Raw genomic sequence first — 21,974 nt, 5'->3', positions numbered from 1 at the left:
CACAAAATTCTATCACGGTCTTGTGAGAAACTTTAGCAACTAGGAGGCAGGTCTTTAAAGCTGCCTTCTGCCTTCTGCCCCACAAAGAACATGGTGCTTGAGTGGAAACTAAAAGAATGAAGTATTAATCTCTATTTCTTCCCACCAGACGTGAATGTAGACCAACCTGATGAGAAGTCCATCATCACATACGTGGCCACCTACTACCACTATTTCTCTAAGATGAAGGCCTTGGCTGTGGAAGGGAAGCGGATTGGAAAGGTACCACCAGGAGAGCTGAGCCACTGAATATGTGTGTGCCATATTGAGGGCTGGGGAATCAGGAAATCCGGGGCAAACGAGAGCTGTAAGATAGACATCAGTTTGTGGGTTTGCGGTGGGTTAAGTTGTTGGTGGGTTAAGCCGCCAATTGTGGATAAGTAGTCTTCAACTTATGACCAAAACTGAGCCCAAAATCTATGTTGCTAAGTGAGAAATTTGTTAAGTGAATTTTGCCACATTCTCTGACTTTTGCTATGTTTGTTAAGTAACTCACTGCAGTTGTTCAGTTAGTGACATGGTTGTTAAGTAAATCTTGATTTTGCTTGTCAGAAGGTCACAAAAGGGGATCACATGACCCCAGGATATTGCAACGGTCATAAATGTGAGTCAATCGCCAAGCATCTGAATTCTGATCATGTGACCATGAGGATGCTGCAGTGCTCGTAAGTGTGAAAAATGGCCACAGGTCACTTTTTTCAGTGCCGTTATAACTTTGGTCACTAAGTGAACTGATGTAAGTCGAGGGCTATGTATACAAGTAGTCCTTGACTTGCAACCTCTCACTTAGCAACCCAAGTTACAATGCTACTGAAAAAAGTGACTTCTGACGGGTCCTCACACTTACAACCTTTGCAGCATCCCCAAGCGCTTGGCAATCTGCATGGATTTATGAAGATTGCAGCATGCCAGGGTCATGAGATCACCATTTGCGACCTTCCCAATGAGCAAAGTCAATGGGGGAAGCTGAATGGCTGCATGATTCACTTAATGACTGCAGTGAGTCACTTAACAACCATGGCAAAAATGATCTCATAGATCAGTTGTGATTCTCTTAACAAACCCCTTGCTTAGCCATGGGCATTCTAGTCCCACTTGTATTTATATTGGGATATATACTGTATATCTGTATATAGTACTGTATACTGTACTGTCATTATCTATACAGGTAGTCCTCGACTTACAATAGTTCATTTAGTGACTGTTCAAAGTTACAACAGCACTGAAAAAAGTGACTTATGGCTGTTTTCACACTTACAACTGTTGCAGCATCCCCGTGGTCACCTGATCAAAATTCAGAAGCTTGGCAACTGACTCATATTTATGACGGTTGCACTATCCTAAGGTCACATGATCCCCCTTTTGCGACCTGACAATTTCATTCAATGGGAAAGCCAGATTCACTTAACAACCGTGTCCCTAACTGAACAACCGCAGTGATTCACCCAACAACTGCGACAAGAAAGGTTGTAAAACGGGGCAAAATTCCATAGGGTCTCACGCCGGGAGATGGAGGGTCCTTGCAGTAAGCAGCAGCCTCGCTTAACGACAGAAATTTGGGGCTCAGTTGTAGTCGTAAGTCGAAGGCCATCTTCTAAAGAAAGTTTTCTCGAAGTCTTCTCAAAGCAACTGGATAACTCGGGTTTTTTTGGGGGGAGGGTAGGTACTGGACTATGCCATTGAAGCTGACAAGCTCATAGAAAAGTACGAGACTCTGGCCTCAGATCTTCTGCAGTGGATTGAACAGACTATCTTGACCCTGAATGACCGGAAGCTGGCTAACTGCCTGAGTGGAGTGCAGAACCAGCTGCAGGCCTTTAATACCTATCGCACGGTGGAGAAGCCAGCCAAGTAAGTTTCAACAGGTTTGTTGGATGTGCTCTTGCTCCTATGGGGGCTGTCCAGAAAATACGGTGATTTTCCTAATATCCGTAGGGTCTCACACCGGGAGATGGAGGGGCCTTGTGGTAAGCGGCTGCCTGCATTTAAAAATGTGCATGTTTGTGCCCCCGTTGCTTTTTAGTTAACAACTATTCCGGGTTCTCTCCACTCCCCCACCCTGTTTATTTCGCCCTTAGATTCACGGAAAAGGGGAATCTTGAAGTTCTGCTCTTCACCATCCAGAGTAAAATGAGAGCCAACAATCAGAAAGTTTACACACCGCGGGAAGGGAGGCTGATTTCCGACATCAACAAGGTGAGACGATCCACTTGCGAAGGAGTGTATGCTGTCAACTGCCTTTAGAGGATGGGAGGACTATATTTCTCACTCAACCAATCGGATTCTGCCTGGGTTTGCACTTTGTGCTATCGAGCATGATGTGGCTTGTTTGGTTACGTTAGTGAAGCCAGGCCTGGAAGATCGTAGAACATCCTTTACAAAATAATAAAAATTGCCAGCCTCTCTCAGCTATCCATCCTGCCTTTTATTGCCTCTTCACGGACAGAAAAAGACCAGTCTTTAGAAAACAAATCACAATATATTCCTGATGTATTCCTTTGCGTATTTTCTGCCGCCTTGATTTCCATTTGAAAGAGAATAGGAATCCGTTAAGCAGATAAACAAAGCAAATATTACTAATAGGGGTATGTTCCAAGAATCCAGTGGAAGCTATCAGCTAATCATGATTAATGATTAATAAACTAATCCACTCATTTTGAAATCTGGGTTATAGTTAAGGCCAAGGCATCTGTCATTTTAACTTGGTTTTGAAAAACAAGAGTTTTCTAAGCACATCAAATGGTGCTATTATGATATGCACATGAAATCCTGGAGCTTTGAAAGCTTCCCTTCTCTTCACCCATTCAGGTTTCCAATAAATGCATCATTTTCTTTCTTTCCATCCAACTCTCTGCAGGGTTGGGAGCGTCTGGAAAAGGCAGAGCACGAAAGGGAGCTGGCTCTGCGCAATGAATTGATTCGACAAGAGAAACTGGAACAGTTGACGGCTCGCTTTGACCGCAAAGCAGCCATGAGAGAAACCTGGCTGAGTGAAAACCAGCGCCTCGTCTCCCAGGTCAGTCCTGAATGGAAAGATCTACTTGGCTCTCTTGCAGGTGGAAACCTCACCTGGATATTCCCTGAGATTTCACGGACTCTGAATTCTGCTTTGAATTAAGACGGGTTGATTCCACATGGAAAGACTTCACCTGTCCTTGGTGCCAGCTTTTAACCAGAATGAGACAGCTGGGAGCATCTTCATGTCAAGACTTCTGGTGCTGGGATGGAGATTGGAGTGACTCCTCCCCTTGTTTTATACAAGGATGCTTGGAAGTCGAAAAGTGGAAATTCTGACAAGATATCGGTGGTTCCTTTAAATAAAAAAAATGTGGATGTTTTGGAAAAGCTTCAGAAACTGGTCTCAGATGTCACCAATGCTCTGGTGCCCACAGATGTTTAGCTGCTAACTTCCTGGTCTTACTCTGAAGTGAGAGGGCATTGTGTATCTTAAATGCTTCTGTGTATAAAACAAAAAAGGCTGCCATCATGTTCTTTACCCCAGCAGTAAAATCCCTTGGTTGAGCCTTGGAGTTCTTTGACATTTGGCGGTTAGAAGGACAAAGCAGTTCCACAAAACACAATAGCATTATTTGTAGATGTGGGATGTCACTTGGATGTTCCTTCTCCTTCATAGAAGCCCATCAAGCACTTTACACTTCCCAATTCTCATTCATCCCTCACATAACATCCTGATTATTGATCTCCTTGTTCTCCTGCATCTGAATATTGATTGAGTTGGGTGTGGGACAGACAGAGAGCCAGTGCTTAAGATGCTGACTTAGAAACCAGGAGATGGTGAGTTCTAGTCCTGCCACAGCACATAAACCAGCTGGGTGACTTTGGGCCAAACACCAGGAGATGGTGAGTTCTAGTTCTGCCTTAGACATGAAAGCTGGTTGGATGATTCTGGGCCAGTCATTCCCTCTCAGCCCAACCCACCTCACAGCGTTGTTCTTGTGGGGAAAATAGGAGGAGAAAGGTATTAGCTATATTTGCCGCTGTGTGTTATTTATAAAAACAATAAAGGCAGGATATAAATAAATACTTTCCTATGATATGCTGTGTGTCTACTCTCCCCTCCCCGCCCCCAAACTGCAGGATAACTTTGGCTCAGATAGTTCAGCCGTGGAGGCTGCCGTGCGCAAACACGAAGCCATCGAGACAGACATTGTGGCCTACAACGAGCGGGTGACGGCTGTGAATGCCGTGGCCGATGAGTTGGAGGCAGAGGGCTACCATGACATCAAGCGGGTGCTGGCACGCAAGAATAACGTGGTACGACTCTGGGACTACCTCCGCGAATTGGTGGCCGCACGTCGCGAACGTCTCCTGCTCCATTCTGAGCTGCAGAAGATACTTCAGGACTTGACCTACCTCATGGACTGGTTGGAAGAAATGAAGGTAAGCAGGCCGGAAGGTTGATGGATGACAAATGGGAGGATGGAGAAGAAGAAAGTCTAGGAACGGTCCTCGAGGAACATTTTAACTCGGGTTACAAAAATCCACTAAAAGAAACAGGAATCTGTTTCCTCCAATTTAATCCAATTCAGGGGTTTACTGATACAGATAGTCCTTACGACCACAATTGAGCCCAAAATTTATGTTGTTAAGCAAGACTGCTGTTAAGTGAGTTTTATGACTTTTCTTGCCACAGTCGCTAAGCGAATCGCTACAGTCGTTAAATTAGTAACACCGTTGTGAAGTGAATCTGGCTTTCCCATTGACTTTGCTTGTCAGAAGGTTGCATGTGACTCCATGATGCTGCAACCATCATAAATACGAGCCAGTTGCCTAGTGGCCGAATTTTGATCATGTGACGATGGGATACTGCAACGGTCGTGTAAAAAATGGTGATAAGTCCCTTTTTCTCCAGTGCTGTTGTAACTCTGAACGGCCACTAAATGAACTGTTGTAAATTGAGGACCACTTGTGTATACAAGAGAGACAAGTGTTTTGCCTAACCATTGAAAATATGTACCTAGATGCAGAATATATATCAAAGAGTTGTTCCCTCACCCATTGAAGTGTTTTATTTGTAGGGTCGCCTCCAATCTCAGGACTTTGGGAAACATTTGCATGGTGTGGATGACCTTCTTCAGATCCATGCTCTGGTGGAAGCCGACATTGCTGTCCAGGCCGAACGGGTAAAAGCCATCAGTGCTGCCACTCAACGTTTTGCCACTCCTGGAGAAGGTGCTGACCCTTAATCATACAATATTAAAATTAAGAGAATACAGAACCGCAAAGCTTGGGTTGCCAACAAAGACATTAGGACAGAGGTATCCAACCTTGGCAACTTTTCAGTCAGCCATGCTGGGAGTTGACGTCCACAAATCTTAAAAGTCGTCAAGGTTGGACACCCCTATATTAAAAATTCATCTCTCAATATTTCTTGCTCCCCAAGACTGTTATCCACAGGAATGAATTTTAAGTCAAACTAGATTATCTGGTTTGAGAAGGCTGGCTCTCATTCCCTTTAGCTCTGAACTCTTTTAAGATCCTAAGTTTTCGCAGAAAACTTTTATCAATGCACTGCTCAGAGTCACTTACATGAGCTGAGCAGAATCAAAATCGGACAGGCGGATGGATGGAAAGAGAAAGGGAACGAAGGAAAGAGAAAGGAAGGAAGGAAGGAAGGAAGAAAGAAAAAGAAAGAAAAGAAAGAAAAGAAAGAAAAGAAAGAAGGAAGGAAGGAAGGAAGGAAGGAAGGAAGGAAGGAAGAAAGAAAGAAAGAAAGAAAGAAAGAAAGAAAGAAAGAAAGAAAGAAAGAAAGAAAGAAAGAAAGAAAGAAAGAAAGAAAGGGAAAGGGAAAGGGAAAGGGAAAGGGAAAAGAAAGGAAATACTGGTGATCCCTGGCTTAATTATTTGTTTGGCGAGTGTCCAAAGTTAGAACAGCACTTTAAAAAAGTGAATTATGACCAGTCCTCATGCTTACCACCAATGCTGCATCCCTATAGTCACTGATCAAACTTTAGGCACTTGGCAACTGGCATGTATTTACGATGGTTGCAGCATCCCAGGGTTATGTGATTGCCATTTGTGACTTTCCCAGCCAACTTTTGACAAGTAAAGTCAATGGGGAAGGAAAGCTGGATTCCAGTCAGCCATGGCTGCAATGATGTGCTTAACCACGGTGAAAAAAGGGCGTAACTCACTTAGCCAGCAACATAAATTCTGACCCCAAATTCCGATATCTGTAAGTAACATTAGTTAATGAGGTAACCCATTTGAGGCTCTGCAAATTAAAACGAGTTTAGCATGTTGTGCGAATACAGTGACTTAGGCCAGGAGTCCCCAACCTCGGGCCATGGCCCATTAATGAGCCATGGCCTATTCAAAACTGGGCCATATGAGCAACGGGCCAGTGTGCGTGCATACGCGTGCGCAGCTCAACTTGAGTAAGTCAAACCATGCCCTCTTCCTCCCTCCGCCAAGCCTCAAAGTTTGAGGGCTGCTGAGTTAAGATTTTTTGCTGAGCCCTCGAAGAATGTCAGGTGAACCAAGCCCTAAGATCAATTTTCTGTCCCTGCAGGATACAAACCCTGCGATCCCCAACTTGTGGAAGAGCGAGTGGCAACGCTGAACCGGTGCTATCAGGAACTGGTGGCCTTGGCTGCCCAACGCCGTGCCAAGCTGGAGGAGTCACGCCGCCTCTGGAAGTTCTTCTGGGACATGGGGGAGGAGGAGGCTTGGATCCGCGAACAGAGCCAGATTCTCTCCTCCGATGACTTTGGCAAGGACTTGACGAGCGTGCTGCGCCTTATCAGCAAGCACAACGCTTTCCGTGATGAAATGACGGGCCGGGCTGGGCCATTGCAGCAGAGCATTGCTGAGGGTCGCCAGCTGGTATCCGAGGGCCACTTTGGAGCTACTGAGGTGGCTGAGCGGATCCAGGAAATTGAAGAGCAGTGGGAACAGCTGGAGGCTCTGTCAAGCAAGCGAGAACGGCGTCTTCTCCAAGCCTCCAACCTTTACCAGTTCCAGGCTGATGCCAACGACATGGAGGCCTGGTTGCTCGACACTCTCCGCTTGGTCTCCAGCTCGGACATGGGCCACGACGAATACTCGACCCAGAGCCTAGTCAAGAAGCACAAGGACGTGGAGGAAGAGATTCACAACCACCGGCCGGCCCTGGATGCCCTCCACGAGCAGGCCCGCAGCTTGCCCGCCAACTTTGCCCATTCCCCCGAAGTGGACGGGCGCTTGCCTGCCTTGGAGCAGCGCTACGAAGAACTGGTGGAACTGGCCAAGCATCGCAAACAGGCCCTGCAGGATGCCCTTAATCTTTACAAGATGTTCAGCGAAGCCGACGCATGCAGCCTTTGGATCAGCGAGAGGGAGTACTGGATCGAAACGATGGACGTGCCAGAGAGACTGGAAGACCTGGAAGTGGTCCAGCAAAGGTACGTGTGCCCAGGGGTGGGATTCTATCAGTTCGCACCTATTCTCTAGAACCGGTTGTTAACATTCTAAGCAGTTCGGAGAACCGGTTATTAGAAGAAATTACTGGGCTAATCCTGTAAGGAAAGCAGGAAGGAAACATTCTGGTGTTGCTTACAGAAACTGCCTCTCTGTTATTACAGTCTTGGCAGGACTGGACTTCCTGTCTCAGGAACTTCTCTGGAGTTTTTCCCCCCCTCCTTTGCTGGTACTTTGCTTGTGTGGAGTGACCATTCAAAGTTACAATGGCACTGAAAAAAGTGACTTATGACCCTTTTTCACACTTGCGACTGTTGCAGCATCCCCACAGTCATGAAAGGCCAGGCGAGGAGATGCGTGCCTCGATGTGAGTGATATTGAGTTGGCCACACCCAGCCAGTAACATGACCACCAAGCCATGTCCACCCAGTCACATGACCACCAAGCCACGCCCACCACTTAAGCCACGCCCACATAACCGGTTGTTAAAAATTTGAATCCCACCCCTGCGTATGCCCCCTTTTCCCTTCTTTTGCTAGCCAAGGACTACAGTTAACATGGTGTGGGGAGAAGTAGGCTACAAGGAAGGACCAGAGGGGCAAGGGTGAAGTTTTGGAGGGAATTTGGAGCGTGGGGGAGGACTTTGTTTTGTTTTTATTGACTTACTTATCCCACCTTTATTACTTTTATGCATAACTCAAGGTGGCAAACATATCTAAAACAACTTTCTCCTCCTATTTTCCCCACAACAACAGTCCTGTGAGGTGGCTTCGGCTGAAAATTAATGACTGACCCACCCAACTGGCTTCCATGCCTAAGGCAGGACTAGAAATCACCATCTCCTAGTGATTGGCCCAAAGTCACCCAGTTGGTCCTCAGGGTCACCTCAGTAGTGCAAATGGGTATGTAGATGATGACACAGGGTAGAAAAAAATCCTGCAGCCAAGAAGGTTCCCTACATCCATTTGCACTAATCAGGTGGCCCCGAGGATATAGACACCCTCTAAAAGGATGCAAATGACCAGCTGTCTACTGGGAGTATAAATCCTTCCATTCCCCACCATCCAAGTCAGAGCTGAAGAAGCTTCTTGGATGAGAAGCGAAATGTCTTCAAAACAAAAACCAGAAAGTCCAGTTGCCTCTGGGGAAAAACAACAACCCACGACCTGGATGACTGAGAATCTCCCTAGACACCAGTGGATAGATTGCCACCTTGCTTGACACTGGGCTTCTGAATAACACAGGCCCACCTAAAAAAAAAAAAAAGAAGAATCAATAAACCAGAAATTAAAGACAAAACGGGAACAAGATCCTAATTGTATTTGGGAGTTCAGGGACCAAACGTCCTTACATGTTGTTCAGTGTGCCAGGGATTGGTGCCAACCCTTTAGGGAAGTATTAATTTGCAGATTTTATATTCCGCTCCATCCTAGCCCCGTAGCAAGAAAAGCAGGTGCCTTTGCTGCTGGCTGTTTCCACTGTCTTATTTCTCACCGCCATTTTAAAATATGAAAAGCCCAAACGATGTTCGTTGTCAGGCAGCTGCACAGGTGATCCTTGCCTTACGACCACATTTGGGAGCAGAATTGCCATTGCCAAACAAAGCAGCTGTTAAATGATCCGCGCTCGATTTTACGGCCTTTTTGGCCACAATGGTTAAGCTTATCTCTGCCATGATTAAGGGAATCACGTGGCCGTTAAGTGAATCTAGCTTTCGCCATTGACTTTGCTTGTCCAAAACTGACTGGGAAAGTCACAAATGGCAATCACATGACCCCAGGACTTTGCCATAAATACACATAAATACACGCCGGTTGCCAAGCGCCCAAATTTTGATCATGTGGGGATGCTGCGGTGTGTCATGACCCAGTGTGGGATACAAAACAAACACAGTCACAAAAAAACAGGTGAAGCCCCTTTTATTCCTTCACTTTGCTTCCAGGCTCCAAATATCCTTGACTGGAGACAAAAAACTCCCACATGAGCAGTTACAAGAAGGAGGAAATGCCGGTTTAAACTAAAAATGCCTATAAATTATAAAGGGTAAAAAAATAACCCTCTCCTCACCAGTAGACCATGTCTCTCCCTTATCCTGTCCTCCCTGCGTGCCCTAGGATGGAGAGGGGACGGGCCTGGGTCCTCCTCTGACTGCCCAGCCGGCCTCTGCCCTTCCCCAGCCTCCTCCACAACCTCCGCAGAGCCACACTCCCACTCCCTGTTGGCTGTTCCTCCTCTCCCTCGGAGTCAGTCTCCACCCATGTCACGGTGGTTCTAACTGCAAGCACCGGTCATAAGTCACTTTTTACAGTGCTGTTGTAATTTTGAGCAGCAATGAGTGGTTGTAATTAGAGGACTAAATGCCTGTGGAGATTCTCAGTTATCCAGGTCATGGTTGTCCCAAAGGTGCTTTTTCAAAAGGCAACTGGACTTTTGTTTTTCATTGAAGATGCTTTGCTTCTCATCCAAGAAGCTTCTTCACTTCTGACTTCAAGGAAAAATAAAGTCCTTTTGGGGGGAAAAAAAACAAAAAAAACCACCTTTGGGACAATTTGGGGACCCCTTGGGAGAAGTCTAAAACAACAGACCAAATGTTATTCCTGCTGTGAGATAGAGCTGGAAGGCTGCAGACTTTCCTTCTCACGGTTTTCCTTCTCCTTTGATTCTCGGTGACTCAGGTTTGAGACCCTGGAGCCAGAAATGAATAACCTGGCCTCTCGCATTGCGGCAGTCAACGAGATTGCAAGCCAGCTTTTGGGCGCCGATCACAGAAACAAGGAAAGCATTCAAGCCACCCAGGAACAGCTCAATATTCGGTACGTGCCCAGAGGTGCAAGAGAAGGGATGGAGACCAGATATGGAGAGGGGAGCTGTCAGCTTGTGCCGTGGAATGGGAAACATCAACTACTGCAAACTTCAAAGGAAGCCAAAAGCTTCTAACACTTTGCCCCACCTGCCTCAAAGCTTGTCGAGGGTTTTAATTAAAAGAGATGAAGGGGAAGCAGCAGGCATGTTGGAAAGCAAAGCAGCAGCTTTCAGCTATTTTCTAAAAAAGCCAATTTGCTGCCTGTGGATCCCCGAGGCATTCCCAGAAAATAAAAATGGAGAGTGGAGGCCGAAACTACCTGTTCTTCTACCCAGAAAAAAATAAAATAAAAATAAGATACGACAGTAAAAGCCAAGATCAAGACTGGGACCTTGGTGCTCTCTGAGCTTGGTGGTTTCCTCACAGACATTTCATGACCCAACTAGGTAACATCATCAGTGCTAGAAGGGCGAGGGTTTGTTTTCTATCCCAGTGGCTCCCAACATTTTTTAAAACCAGTGATACCGTGGTGGCACAGTGGTTAGAATATTGCACCAATACCAATACTGCAGGCTACTTATGCTGATTGCCAGATGCTGGGCAGTTCGATCCTCCCTGGCTCAAGGTTGCCTCAGCCTTCCATCCTTCTGAAGTCAGTGAAACAAGGATCCAGATTTTGGGGGGCAATTTGCTGACTGTAAATTGCTTAGGGAGCGCAGTAAAACACTATTAAGCAGTATATAAGTCTAAGTGCTATTGCTATTGCTTGCACAGATAGGTTCCTAACAATCCATGGCCCGGGAATTGGGGAACCCTGCTCTACACCATTCAAAGGAGACAATTAGAAATACATTTGGAATTTTAAGACCGTACTACTAAAGGAGAATATTTGTGGCTCAGGATTTAACTGTGGGGTCCTTGGTGCTCTCTGAGCTCGGTTGTTTTCTTGTAGACATTTCATTACCCAATGAGTAACATCATCAGTGCTAGAAGAGAGTGGAGTTTGCTCTCTGTTTACATACTAGAGGCAGTGTTGGTGGGAATGTTCCCAGTGGTTTTTCTCTTCTATCAGTGCACCCTGAGGGCTAAAAGATGTGACGGGGGAATCTTTACTTATTTGCCAGACAGCCAATATTTTCCCACCTGGGCATCCATCATGGATGCCAATTTGTGAGAAGGCCCATCATCCTATTTTTAAAGGCCCAAACTAGCCTGAAAAGTTGGGGAACCCTTAGCTCAGGGGTCTCCAACCTTGGCAAGTTTGAGACTTGTGGACTTCAACTCCCACGATTCCTCAGCCAGCCACGCGGCATCTCCTTTAGACTCCTCTCCTTCCCTGTTTCCAGGTGGCAGCAGTTCCAGTCCTTGGCCAGCCAAAAGAAGGAGGCCTTGACCTCAGCCCTCAGCATCCAGAACTACTTCTTGGAGTGCAACGAAACCAAGGCTTGGATGCGGGAGAAGACCAAGGTGATCGAATCAACGCAAGGCCTGGGCAACGACCTAGCAGGGGTGATGGCTCTGCAGCGCAAGCTGGCTGGAATGGAGCGGGATCTGGAGGCCATCCAGGGCAAAGTCAGGGACTTGCACGAGGAGGCAGACCGGTTGTCAGCCCAGCACCCGGAACAAGCCGCTGCCATCTCCAGCCGGCTCGCCGAAATCGATGGGACTTGGGACGAGCTGCGGGGAACCATGCGGCGTCGCGAGGAGTCCCTGGGAGAAGCCAGCAAGCTCCAGGGCTTCCTGCGTGACCTGGATGACTTCCAGGCGTGGCTCTTGCGCACCCAGACCGCCATTGCCTCGGAGGACGTCCCGGCCACCCTGCCAGAGGCGGAGCAGCTGCTGAGCCAGCACGAGACCATCCGCAACGAGGTGGAGCATTACAAGGGCGACTACCAGCGATTGCGGACCATGGGGGAAGAAGTGACGCAAGGCCACACCGACGCCCAGCACATGTTCCTTCAGCAGCGCCTTCAGGCCCTCGACACGGGCTGGAACGAACTCGGGCAGATGTGGGAGAACCGGCACCAGCTGCTTTCGCGGGCTTACGGCTTCCAGGTCTTCCTGAGGGACACTAAGCAAGTGGAAGGAGTGCTCAGCAACCAGGTAAAGCACAGAGAGAGAGGCCTGGAGGGTGGTGGGGACTTGCAGTCGGAGGCTGAACTTTTGTTTGGCTCCTTCACAGGACCAATGGTTTGCTTGTGTTGTGATCTTTTTTTTGGTGACCTTCCTCTTTCTTTCTTTTTCTTCCCTCCCTCTTTTTCTTTTCCCCTTCCTTCTTTTCCATCCTTTTATTTCTTTTGCCTCCCCTCCCTCCCTCCCTCCCTCCCTCCCTCCCTCCCTTCTTTTCTTCTTCCTCTCCTTCCCTCTATTTCTGTCTTCCTTCCTTCGTCCCTTCCTTCTTCTCTCCTTCCCCTTCTTTCTTTCCTCCCTCCCTCTCCCCTTCCCTTCCTCCCTCTTTCTCTTTTCCTTCCTTCATCCCTTCCTTCTTCTCTCCTTCCTTCCCCTTCTTTCTTTCCTCCCTCCCTCTCCCCTTCCCTTCCTCCCTCTTTCTCTTTTCCTTCCTTCCTTCCTTCTTTTCCATCCTATTTCTCTTTGCCTCCCTCCCTCCCTCCCTTTCTCTTTCCTTCCTTCTTTCCCCCTTTCTCTCCCGTCCTTCTATTTCTCTGCTTGCTTTTCTTCCTTCCTCCATCCTTTTCTCCCCCTTCCCTTCTTCCCTCCTTCCCTCCCAGGAATACGTATTGACTCACACCAGCATGCCCAGCTCTCTCCAGGCTGCGGAGGCTGCCATTAAGAAACACGAAGATTTCATGACCACCATGGAAGCCAACGGGGAGAAGATCAAAGGCCTTGTGGACTCTGGGCGGAAACTCATTCTGGAAGACAGCCTGCACTCTGACAAGATCCAGGAGAAGGTCAACTCTATTGACAGTCGGTGAGCTTCAAAAAGACTCTTGGTGAAAAATGTCATTCCAGGCCAGGGAACACAAGTGTGAGAAAGAGGCTGTTTTGCATCCACAAAAGGTTCTCTTGTCAGGGAATTTATAGAGTAACCCGGAGAGGAAACATGATTTCCTAGTACTATAAAAAGAAAGCGCAAGAAGCTCCAGTCAAATCTCCACTCGGCTGCGGTTGGTGAGCCAATTATTCAGGCTAATCTACCTTGTAGGATAATTGTCGGGATAAAGTTTGAAGGAGAACCACCCACGTTGCCCTAAGCTGCTCAGGCGAAGCCAAGGATACGAATGTGATCGGCCGACAGGAACGGTTTGAAACAGGCTAAAAACCCTGGATATTGGCTTTCCTATTTCACATGGCAGAAGATTTCTTTTGCTTGGGGCTATCAGAGCTTGCCAGCGTACAGGATTGTTTTCAAGGTGCTTGGTCAGATCCAAGCCTCTCCTAAACTGAGCTGTTGGAATGGGGTTCTGAAATGTGGAGTAGGCTTGGATAGCAAGAGGGAAAAGGGAAAAGCCACATCCGGGTAGTCCTCCATTTCTGACCGTTCGTTTAATGACCGTTCAAAGTTACAATGGGGCACTGAAAAAAGTGACTTAAGACCCCCCGTCACACTTAATGATTGTTGCAGCATCCCCACGGCAATGTGACTTACATTGGGATGCTTGACAACGGACTCACATTTATGACGGTCGCAGTGTCCCAGGACCAGGTGATCCCCTTCGGCAACCTTCTGACAAGCCATGTCAAGGGGGAAACTGGGGTCACTTAACAATCGTGTAACTAATTTAAGAACTGCAGGGATTCACTTAACGGAGGGGGTGAGAAAAGTTGTAAAATGAGGCAAAACTTAACACATTTCTCACCTAGCAACAGAAATTTTGGGCTCCATTGTGGTTGCACGTTGAGGACTACCTGTAATAATTATGTATGCAGGCCTAAGTTCTCACCGCCAAAGCCCATTTCAGCTTAATTGCATCAGGGACCAACGAGGGTCTAGTCACACAAACTCTGCTCCTGTTTCTTGGTAGTTTAAGACAAGGGTCGCCAACCTTTTGGACCTCAGGGACCACCAACTCATAATTTTAAATCCCGCAGACCATTAATATGAATTTTGACTGACGGTGGCTTGCTGATGTTGGTGGGAAAGTCGGTCCCCTATTCCAGAGCTGGAGTAGTCACAGGACTGGCCCTTTGGTCATCCCGGAGTAGCTGCTCCTCCCCCTGGGTGCACCGGCCTGCCATGGACTGGAGGAGCTGCTCTGGGATGACCAAAGGGCCAGTCCTGTGACTCCTCCAGCTCTGGAATATGGGACCGACTTTCCCACCAACGTCAGCAAGCCACCCCGGGGCGAATTTCCCTCCCCCGCCATTGGTCTTACCTTCTAGTTCCAGCTCATGTGGCTCTACTCAAGGTAAGAGTTGCGCTTGGCCAAAGGGTGGGGGCCAGTGGGTGGGCGGGCCATGTGGGCGGCTCAGCCTTGTGTTCCCACGCAGCCTGGATTAATTGCTTTGGGGGGGGGGCATTTCTCTGTGGACCACCATGGTCCACATGGTTTAAGGCATGGCCAGCTGAGGGATTCTGGGAGTTGAAGTCCACACAGCTTAAAGTGGCTGAGGTTGAAAAACACTCCTGTAAAGGTTCAACACAGCCTTCCCAAATGCATTAGGACCGCAACCCCGGACAGAATTCCCAGACAGCAAGGTTCAGGATGTAAGTGCATGGAATCAATCTCTTCAAATATTAATCAGGCATTCTCCATTCTCTTGCAAGCGATGCTCCTCTGGGGGATAGTATATGACTAACTCATGTCCGGGTCTTCCTTTTTGCTTCTCCATCCTAATTGCTTTCAGACACAGAAAAAACCAGGAAGCCGCTCAAGATCTCCTGGCCCGGCTCCGGGACAATCGAGTCCTTCAACATTTCCTGCAAGATTGTCAAGAGGTAAGTTTGATTGAGTCTCCTGATAGAAGGTACAAGACTGGGAGGGCAACTGGGGGAGGGACATTTATTAGTCGATGTAGAAGCTGGGACATGTTGCTAGACAGAATATGACCTGGAAACTCTAATCCAGCTTCGGCATAGAGGTAGTCCTCAATTTGCAACCATTCATTCAGCGACCATTTGAAGTCACAATGGCACCGACAGAAGCGGCTTACAAATGATCCTCGTGCTTGCAACCCCTGCAGCACCTCTACGGTCACAGGATCAAAATTTGGGTCCTCGGCACGTATCGATGGCCGTTGTGGCCTCCTGGGGTCAGGCGATTCCCATTTGCGACCTTCCCAGCTAATTTCCACCAAGTGAAATCGGTCGGGGGGGAAGCCCGTGTCCTTGTAACCATCGCACGATTTATTTAACAGCTGCTGTGGTTCCCTTAACAACCGTGGCAAAAGAAAGGTCGCAAAAAATGAGCGTGACTCATTTAATAAGAGAACACTGCCCAGAGTCGCTTTAGACGAGGGAGATGAGTGGCAGATTTAATCAAGAAAGTAGCAGCTGCCTTGCTTAGCAACAGAAATTCTGGTCCCGAGTGTGGTTGTAAGTTGAGTATCAACCCTGAAGCAAACCTGGCTGTCTAGCTGTATTGTCTACCCTTAGCAGGAGAAAAACACAGCTAGTGGCAGGCAATTTCCATAGAAACATATGAAGGTCAATCAGAATTCATCTTAATTCCTTAAGTCGCTTTTAAGACTGTTTGGGTTCCTGCCTATCACACAATCAGGATGTGCACAGAAGGGAAGATTAAGGGTCCTTGCTGCTATCTGAGCTTGGTTTTTTTCCTTGCAGAACATTATGTTACGCAAACTAGGTAACACGTTCTGGAAACGTTCTGCTAGAAAACAAATAAGCTCAGAGAGTGCCAAGAAACACCCCGAGCAGCAAATATTCTCCTTCAAGGGGTAGATTTCCCAGTCCTCAATGTGGAATGTGGCTTTCCCAGATTAAGTTCACGCTTGAAGCCCTTGTCCTGTCTGTCTCCAGCTCACTCTGTGGATCAACGAAAAGATGCTGTCAGCCCAGGACATGTCCTATGACGAAGCCCGAAACCTCCACACCAAGTGGCAGAAGCACCAGGCCTTCATGGCGGAGTTGGCCTCCAACAAAGGCTGGCTTGAGAAGATCCAAAAGGTGGGCTTAAACATGGATGAACACCTGTTGCCTTTGGCTTAGCTTTGGCTTGCCCTTCTTTCTTCTTCAGCTCGCCCTTTTTCGTTCTTGAAACACATTTCTGAAACCTTCTCCTCTCCTCCTTTCTCATCTCTCCCATTTGGCAGGAAGGGGAGCAGCTGGTGTCAGAGAAGCCTGAATTGGAGCCCGTGGTGAGGGCCAAACTGGATGAACTTCAGAAACTCTGGCAAGAATTGGAATCCAGCACCCAGAGCAAGGCTCGTTGTCTCTTCGATGCCAACCGGGCCGAGCTCTTCACTCAGAGCTGCTCGGCCCTGGAAGCTTGGCTCAGTGGCCTGCAGGCTCAGCTACTCTCTGACGACTATGGCAAGGACCTGACCAGCGTCAACATTTTGCTCAAGAAACAGCAGGTAAATGAGTGGATCCTTTGCCGTGATGGTGTCAATATTTTGCGTCAAAAGAAATCAACTCTCCAAACCCTTCTGAATAATGGAATAGAATAGAATAAGAAGGGACCTTGGAGGTCTTCTAGTCCAACCCCCCCTGCTCAAGTAGGAGACCCTAGGCCATTCCAGAGAAGGAACTGTCCAGTTTCTTTTTAAAAACATCCAGTGTTGGAGCACCCACAACTTCTGAAGGTAAACCGTTAATTAATTCACTATCAGGAAATTTCTCCTTAGTTCCACCTTGCTTCTCTCCTTGATTAATTTCCACTCGTTGCTTCTTTCTTGTCCTGCCTTCAGGTGCTTAGGACAATATCCTTCTGGAGATTCTCAAAAATGTCCTCCTGGAGATACACTTCAATACCTCCTTTGCAGAAGGGGCTGGAAAGCCCTCTGCCCAAAACCTTGAAGTATTGCCAATGCTTGCTTTCTTGGCAATAATGATTAGTTGACCTGGAATGTAGGAAAGTGTTCCACGTTGTACCAATCGCATCTCTGCAACAAAACATGAAAGTTGCCCTGGTCTTTGTGTGTAACAAAGGCTGTGAATTATAAGCCAGAGAGTTTATTAGACATTGTGCCTAGAATCACAGGTTATGTAATCACTGTTTCTTTTGGCTAACAAAAGAATCTCTAAAACCACCCCCACCCACACAGACAAGTCACCTGAATACAAACCGACAGCAAACTGCACTCCTTAACTAGCACTGATGATGTTACCTAGTTTGGGTCGTGAACCGTCTGCAAGGAAACAAGCAACCTCAGAGAGCTCTCATGTCAACCCTGAGCTACAAATATTCTCCTTTATTAGCAATGCAGCCTTCAGGGAGATGCCCCTCGAAAGGTGATAACCAAGCACATTCAAATGTACCCGGAAGGAGACTGACAGCCAGTACGCAACTGGAGGCTTGTGCAAAACTGTTTGGGCTGCTGCATTCTGAACCAATTGAAATTTCCAGATCTTCTTCAAGGGCAGCCAGTCCCAGGTGGAATTATTGCTATTGGAAGAAAAAAGGCATTTTTTTAATAAAAAAAAGTATGCGTTTGTGGGTCAGTGTGTGAGCTTGTAGATGTGGTTGAGAGAGCTCCTTGACCGTTTTCTTTCCTTCTTGCCTCCAGTTGCTGGAGAACCAGATGGACGTGCGGGAGAAAGAGGTGGAAGGACTGAAGTCTCAGGCATTGGCCCTCAGCCAGGAGGACTCCAACACAGTGGAAGTGGATGGGAAATTACGGTCAGTGGAGGGAAAATTTATGGATCTGAGAGCGCCACTGCGGGAACGTTGCGAGAAGCTGCTGGCCTCCAAGGAGGAGCACCAGTTCAACCGTGACCTGGAGGATGAAATTGTGAGTTGACCTGGGAGAGGAAGGGGAAGGGGACTGGTTCCCACAGATTTTACAAAAAGGAAGCATGTTCAGAATCGAATAACTTTATTCCAGTCATTCACCAGCAGAAAATAAAAAGAGAAAATAGTTTTCAAATATCCAGAGCATCCAAAAATAAATTAGAAGCGATGCTTCTATTTAAAAAAATAAAAAAATAAATAAAAAAAATAACAAATAATAAAAAAAAGAAAAAAAAAGAAGCGATGCAGAGAAAAATATGCTTAAAAGCTTCATTCTTACTGGCTAAAACTAACCTAAAATCCAGAATTATTATAGAGTCCCCTGACAAATTTGAGGAAGGTAGCTGAGATTGAAAAGAAAGACCAGTGGGTAATGCTGAGACCAAAGCCATTCCCTACTCAAAGAAGTTCAATTGCTCTTGATTATTTTTTGACTCATTTTGTACTCCACCACATAGAACCTGGCAATCCTATACGTTATTTCAGGATTAAGTAAGAATTGTTGGTACTGCGGGTCTGTTTTACTAGCCAGAAGTGGGGCAATTAGAGTATTTCAGAAGCTGTGTAAAATTGACAGTACAAAAGAACATGTTCAAAGCAAGCATTAAAAAAGAAAAAGAAAAATAGGGTGGGATATAACTTTGCAAGATTGCCTCCCAGAAGAGAGCAGTCAAAAGTGGAATTTCTCCAACAGAATTGCTGGGATTTTTCTCAATTTTTACCTCCCTTCTCGTCCTGCAGTTATGGGTGAAGGAAAGGATGCCCATGGCCGTTTCCACTGATCATGGCAAAGACCTCCCCACCGTCCAGCTGCTGATTAAGAAGAACCAGGTGAGGACAATCTTTGAAAAAGGAGCGAAGGTTATCACGATTCATTATGTAGACGAATGTCAACGTTCCAACTGACGAACCCAACCAAAGCAAGCACAGTCGAGACGTTCCAATCTTCCAATGCAGAACATTATTGGATACATCATTTTGGCACCAATGAGGGCGAATCCAAACCTGGTTAATTCCCGCACGAACCCACATAATTAAAATATGGGATTCTCCCTTCCCTACTAGAGCAGATCACATGGTCCAATTGAGTCTCCATATTGTTAGGAGGAAAAAGTCTTTGGTGCCAAAACGAACTTGTTTGGATTTTTTCTTCTTCTTCTGTCTTTCAATTCTTTCACCTTTCCTTCCCTTTCATCTTTGGGATGAAGGAGAAAAAAAGGCTTGAACTAAATGCTTGCAGAGGGCCTTTGAAAGTGACAGCCACTTGAAAGTAGGCGTAGGCTACAAGTTGCTCATCTCTGCATCAAACAATGACTAATCAGTCTTTCTGGTAAGCTTGCAAAAGTTAGGAGTCCAGGAAACCCCGATATATTTTTTCCAAGTAAGATTTTTTTCCTGAGTTTCAATGCATAATAGAAAAAGATGGGTGTACTTTTAAATTTTTTTTTATTGTATTTCAAAGAAGATATAAAAAGCAAAATAATATTTTAAAAAGAAACTAGGGGGAAAAGGAAGAAAAGGGAAAAATGAAATTGGGGTACAGTCAAAGGAAAAGGTTACAAAGGAAATTAAAGTCCGACTTTGTTCAGATATAGATACAAACATAAAATACAGTAACTTTTAAACTAAGTTAAATCATCAGACGAGTGTCCCGTGGTACCTTGGTTCTCAACTGCTTTGAAACTCATCCAATTTGGTACTCAATACATTTTGACATCAAAATTTTGCGCCGGTAGTCATCGTTTGTTTGGTACTTGATGAACAAGCTGGAACTTGTTGGGTCAGCTGCCTTATGATTCACTACATTATACCTTATGAGAAAAATTCATTTGCTATCAATCGTTTTTGGTACTCAACGCGCCCCGCCCTCCCCCGGAACCAATTAATGATGACTACCAAGCAGGGGTGGGATTCAATTTTTTTAACAACCGGTTCTGTGGGCGTGGCTTAGGTGGTGGCCGTGGCTTGGTGGTAATGTGACTGGCTGGGCGTGGCCAACTCAACATCACTCACATCGAGGCACGTATCTTCTCGCCTGGCCTCTCGTGACTGTGGGGATGCTGCAACAGTCGTAAGTGTGAAAAATGGTCATAAGTCACTTTTTCCAGTGCCATTGTAACTTGGAATGGTCACTCCACACAAGCAAAGTGCCAGCAAAGGAGGGGAAAAAAACTCCAGAGAAGTTCCTGAGACAGGAAGTCTAGTCCTGCCAAGAACGTAATAAGGGTTAAGGGAGAGGCAGGTTCTGTAAGCAACACCAGAATGTTTCCTTTCTGCCTTCCTTACAGGATTAGGCCAGTAATTTCGTCTAACAACCAGTTTTCTGAACTGCTTAGAATGTTAACAACCGGTTCTAGCGAACAGGTGCAAACTGGTAGAATCCCACCCCTGGTATCAAGGTACCACTGTATATTTTTTTGAAGACTGCTCTTCCTCTAATTCTTGTTCCTGGACTCTCTCTTAGACTCTGCAGAAGGAGATCCAAGGTCACCAGCCACGGATCAACGACATCCTGGGGAGGTGGCAGGGGCTGGCGTGCAGCGGCCTGGAGGCAGAGCTACAGGGCCGGGTCGAGACGTTAGAGGAGATATGGCGGGAACTGCAAGATCAGGTGGACCAGAGGCGCGGACGGCTGGAGAAAGCCCAAATGGCCCAACAGTTTTACTTTGACGCCGCCGAAGCCGAGGCCTGGATGGGTGAACAGGAGTTGCACATGATGTCAGAGGAGAAGGCAAAAGTAGGTCTGCCAACTTAAAATGAGGATCGCTCGGTTCAATGAAACTATAGTTTAAGGTTTGGCTTTCATTTATTTATGTTTCAATATACATGTATAGATACATTTTTCTGACTAAGCTGCTCAGAGTTACCCTGTAGTAAGATGGAAGGCCAATATATTTTATAAATAAATAAAAATAAATAAATAGGTAGCCCTCCACTTATAACCACTCAGTGACTGAAGTTCCACAAGACCCCCTAAAACAGTGATGGCTAACCTTTTCAGCTTGGTGTGTCGAAAATCGGGAAAAAGTGTAGCCTTCCTCGGGTCGTGTGTCGCTTCAAGAAATATCAATAATTTGGTAATATTTGCAGCCCTAATAAAGAAAGAGTTATATTTTTAATATATTTATTATATTTATTAGTTCAAAAAGCAAAAAACAAATGAATCAATTAATTTGGGAAACGATCTCACTATCATGAAAGTCAGTGTTCTCTGCCCGTGGGGCGTTTGGAAGAAAACGCCCCGCGGCATATCCACGCGCGTGTAAGGGGAATCAGAAATCCCCGCGTTCAACGCCTAGCACGGCAGAAGAGAAAACGCAGCTGTGAGCAAATACTGGGAAAACCTGATTGATCAGAAGGAAGGAGGCAAAAGAGGGAGGGGTGGTGGTGGACGGAGGTCCCACTGGTATTTGTGAAACACTCGGTCGGCAGCGCTTAAAGTCAACGTCCTCGCTCCCACCCACCCACCCAAAGCCACGAAGTCCCCCAATCGCGCAGCCCAGAATCGCCCTCCCCTCAGGGGGCAGCAAAGACGCCCGGCGTTTCCCGAGACAAGAAGCTCCGCCATGCAATGAAAGCGCCCTGGCTCTAGGCTCGCGGGCTCAGAAAACAACGTGAGCCGAGGTGGCTTCGGCCGCTGCTTCCTCAGCCCCAGCTGCTTTCAGTCCGCTCGGTAGGAGGGAGGAGGTGGTGGCGGCGGCTCGCGTTGTTTTCTGAGCTCTAGGCTCGCGGGCTCAGAAAACAACGCGAGCCGCCACCACCACCTCCTCCTCCTCCTCCCGAGCGGACTGAAAGCAGCTGGGGCTGAGGAAACGCCAAGCGGAGCCGAAGCCACCTCG

The 21,974-nt window shown here is 46.9% G+C and overlaps 1 protein-coding gene across 2 annotated transcripts in view; it reads left to right on the top strand.

Annotated features, from left to right (window-relative positions):
• SPTBN2 (spectrin beta, non-erythrocytic 2) overlaps nucleotides 1-21,974 on the top strand; it is a 76,602-nt gene that overhangs the window by 37,010 nt on the left and 17,618 nt on the right. For both annotated transcript variants that reach the window (XM_087943440.1, XM_087943441.1), the window contains 16 exons: nucleotides 149-261; nucleotides 1,703-1,890; nucleotides 2,118-2,235; nucleotides 2,897-3,055; nucleotides 4,138-4,440; nucleotides 5,079-5,232; nucleotides 6,572-7,442; nucleotides 10,134-10,271; nucleotides 11,608-12,364; nucleotides 12,991-13,193; nucleotides 15,071-15,161; nucleotides 16,203-16,349; nucleotides 16,496-16,759; nucleotides 17,912-18,136; nucleotides 18,877-18,966; nucleotides 20,600-20,872. In XM_087943440.1, the coding sequence (XP_087799566.1) occupies nucleotides 149-261; nucleotides 1,703-1,890; nucleotides 2,118-2,235; nucleotides 2,897-3,055; nucleotides 4,138-4,440; nucleotides 5,079-5,232; nucleotides 6,572-7,442; nucleotides 10,134-10,271; nucleotides 11,608-12,364; nucleotides 12,991-13,193; nucleotides 15,071-15,161; nucleotides 16,203-16,349; nucleotides 16,496-16,759; nucleotides 17,912-18,136; nucleotides 18,877-18,966; nucleotides 20,600-20,872 (4,094 nt within the window). The remainder of the gene's footprint in view (nucleotides 1-148; nucleotides 262-1,702; nucleotides 1,891-2,117; nucleotides 2,236-2,896; nucleotides 3,056-4,137; nucleotides 4,441-5,078; nucleotides 5,233-6,571; nucleotides 7,443-10,133; nucleotides 10,272-11,607; nucleotides 12,365-12,990; nucleotides 13,194-15,070; nucleotides 15,162-16,202; nucleotides 16,350-16,495; nucleotides 16,760-17,911; nucleotides 18,137-18,876; nucleotides 18,967-20,599; nucleotides 20,873-21,974) is intronic.

Source organism: Notechis scutatus, chromosome 14 (genome assembly GCF_049901735.1).
Source record: "Notechis scutatus isolate UNSWTSFEM ecotype Mainland chromosome 14, rNotScu1.2, whole genome shotgun sequence".
NCBI lineage: Eukaryota > Metazoa > Chordata > Lepidosauria > Squamata > Elapidae > Notechis > Notechis scutatus.
Note: the sequence above shows the minus strand (reverse complement) of the source record. Positions and strands in the feature narration are given on the sequence as shown.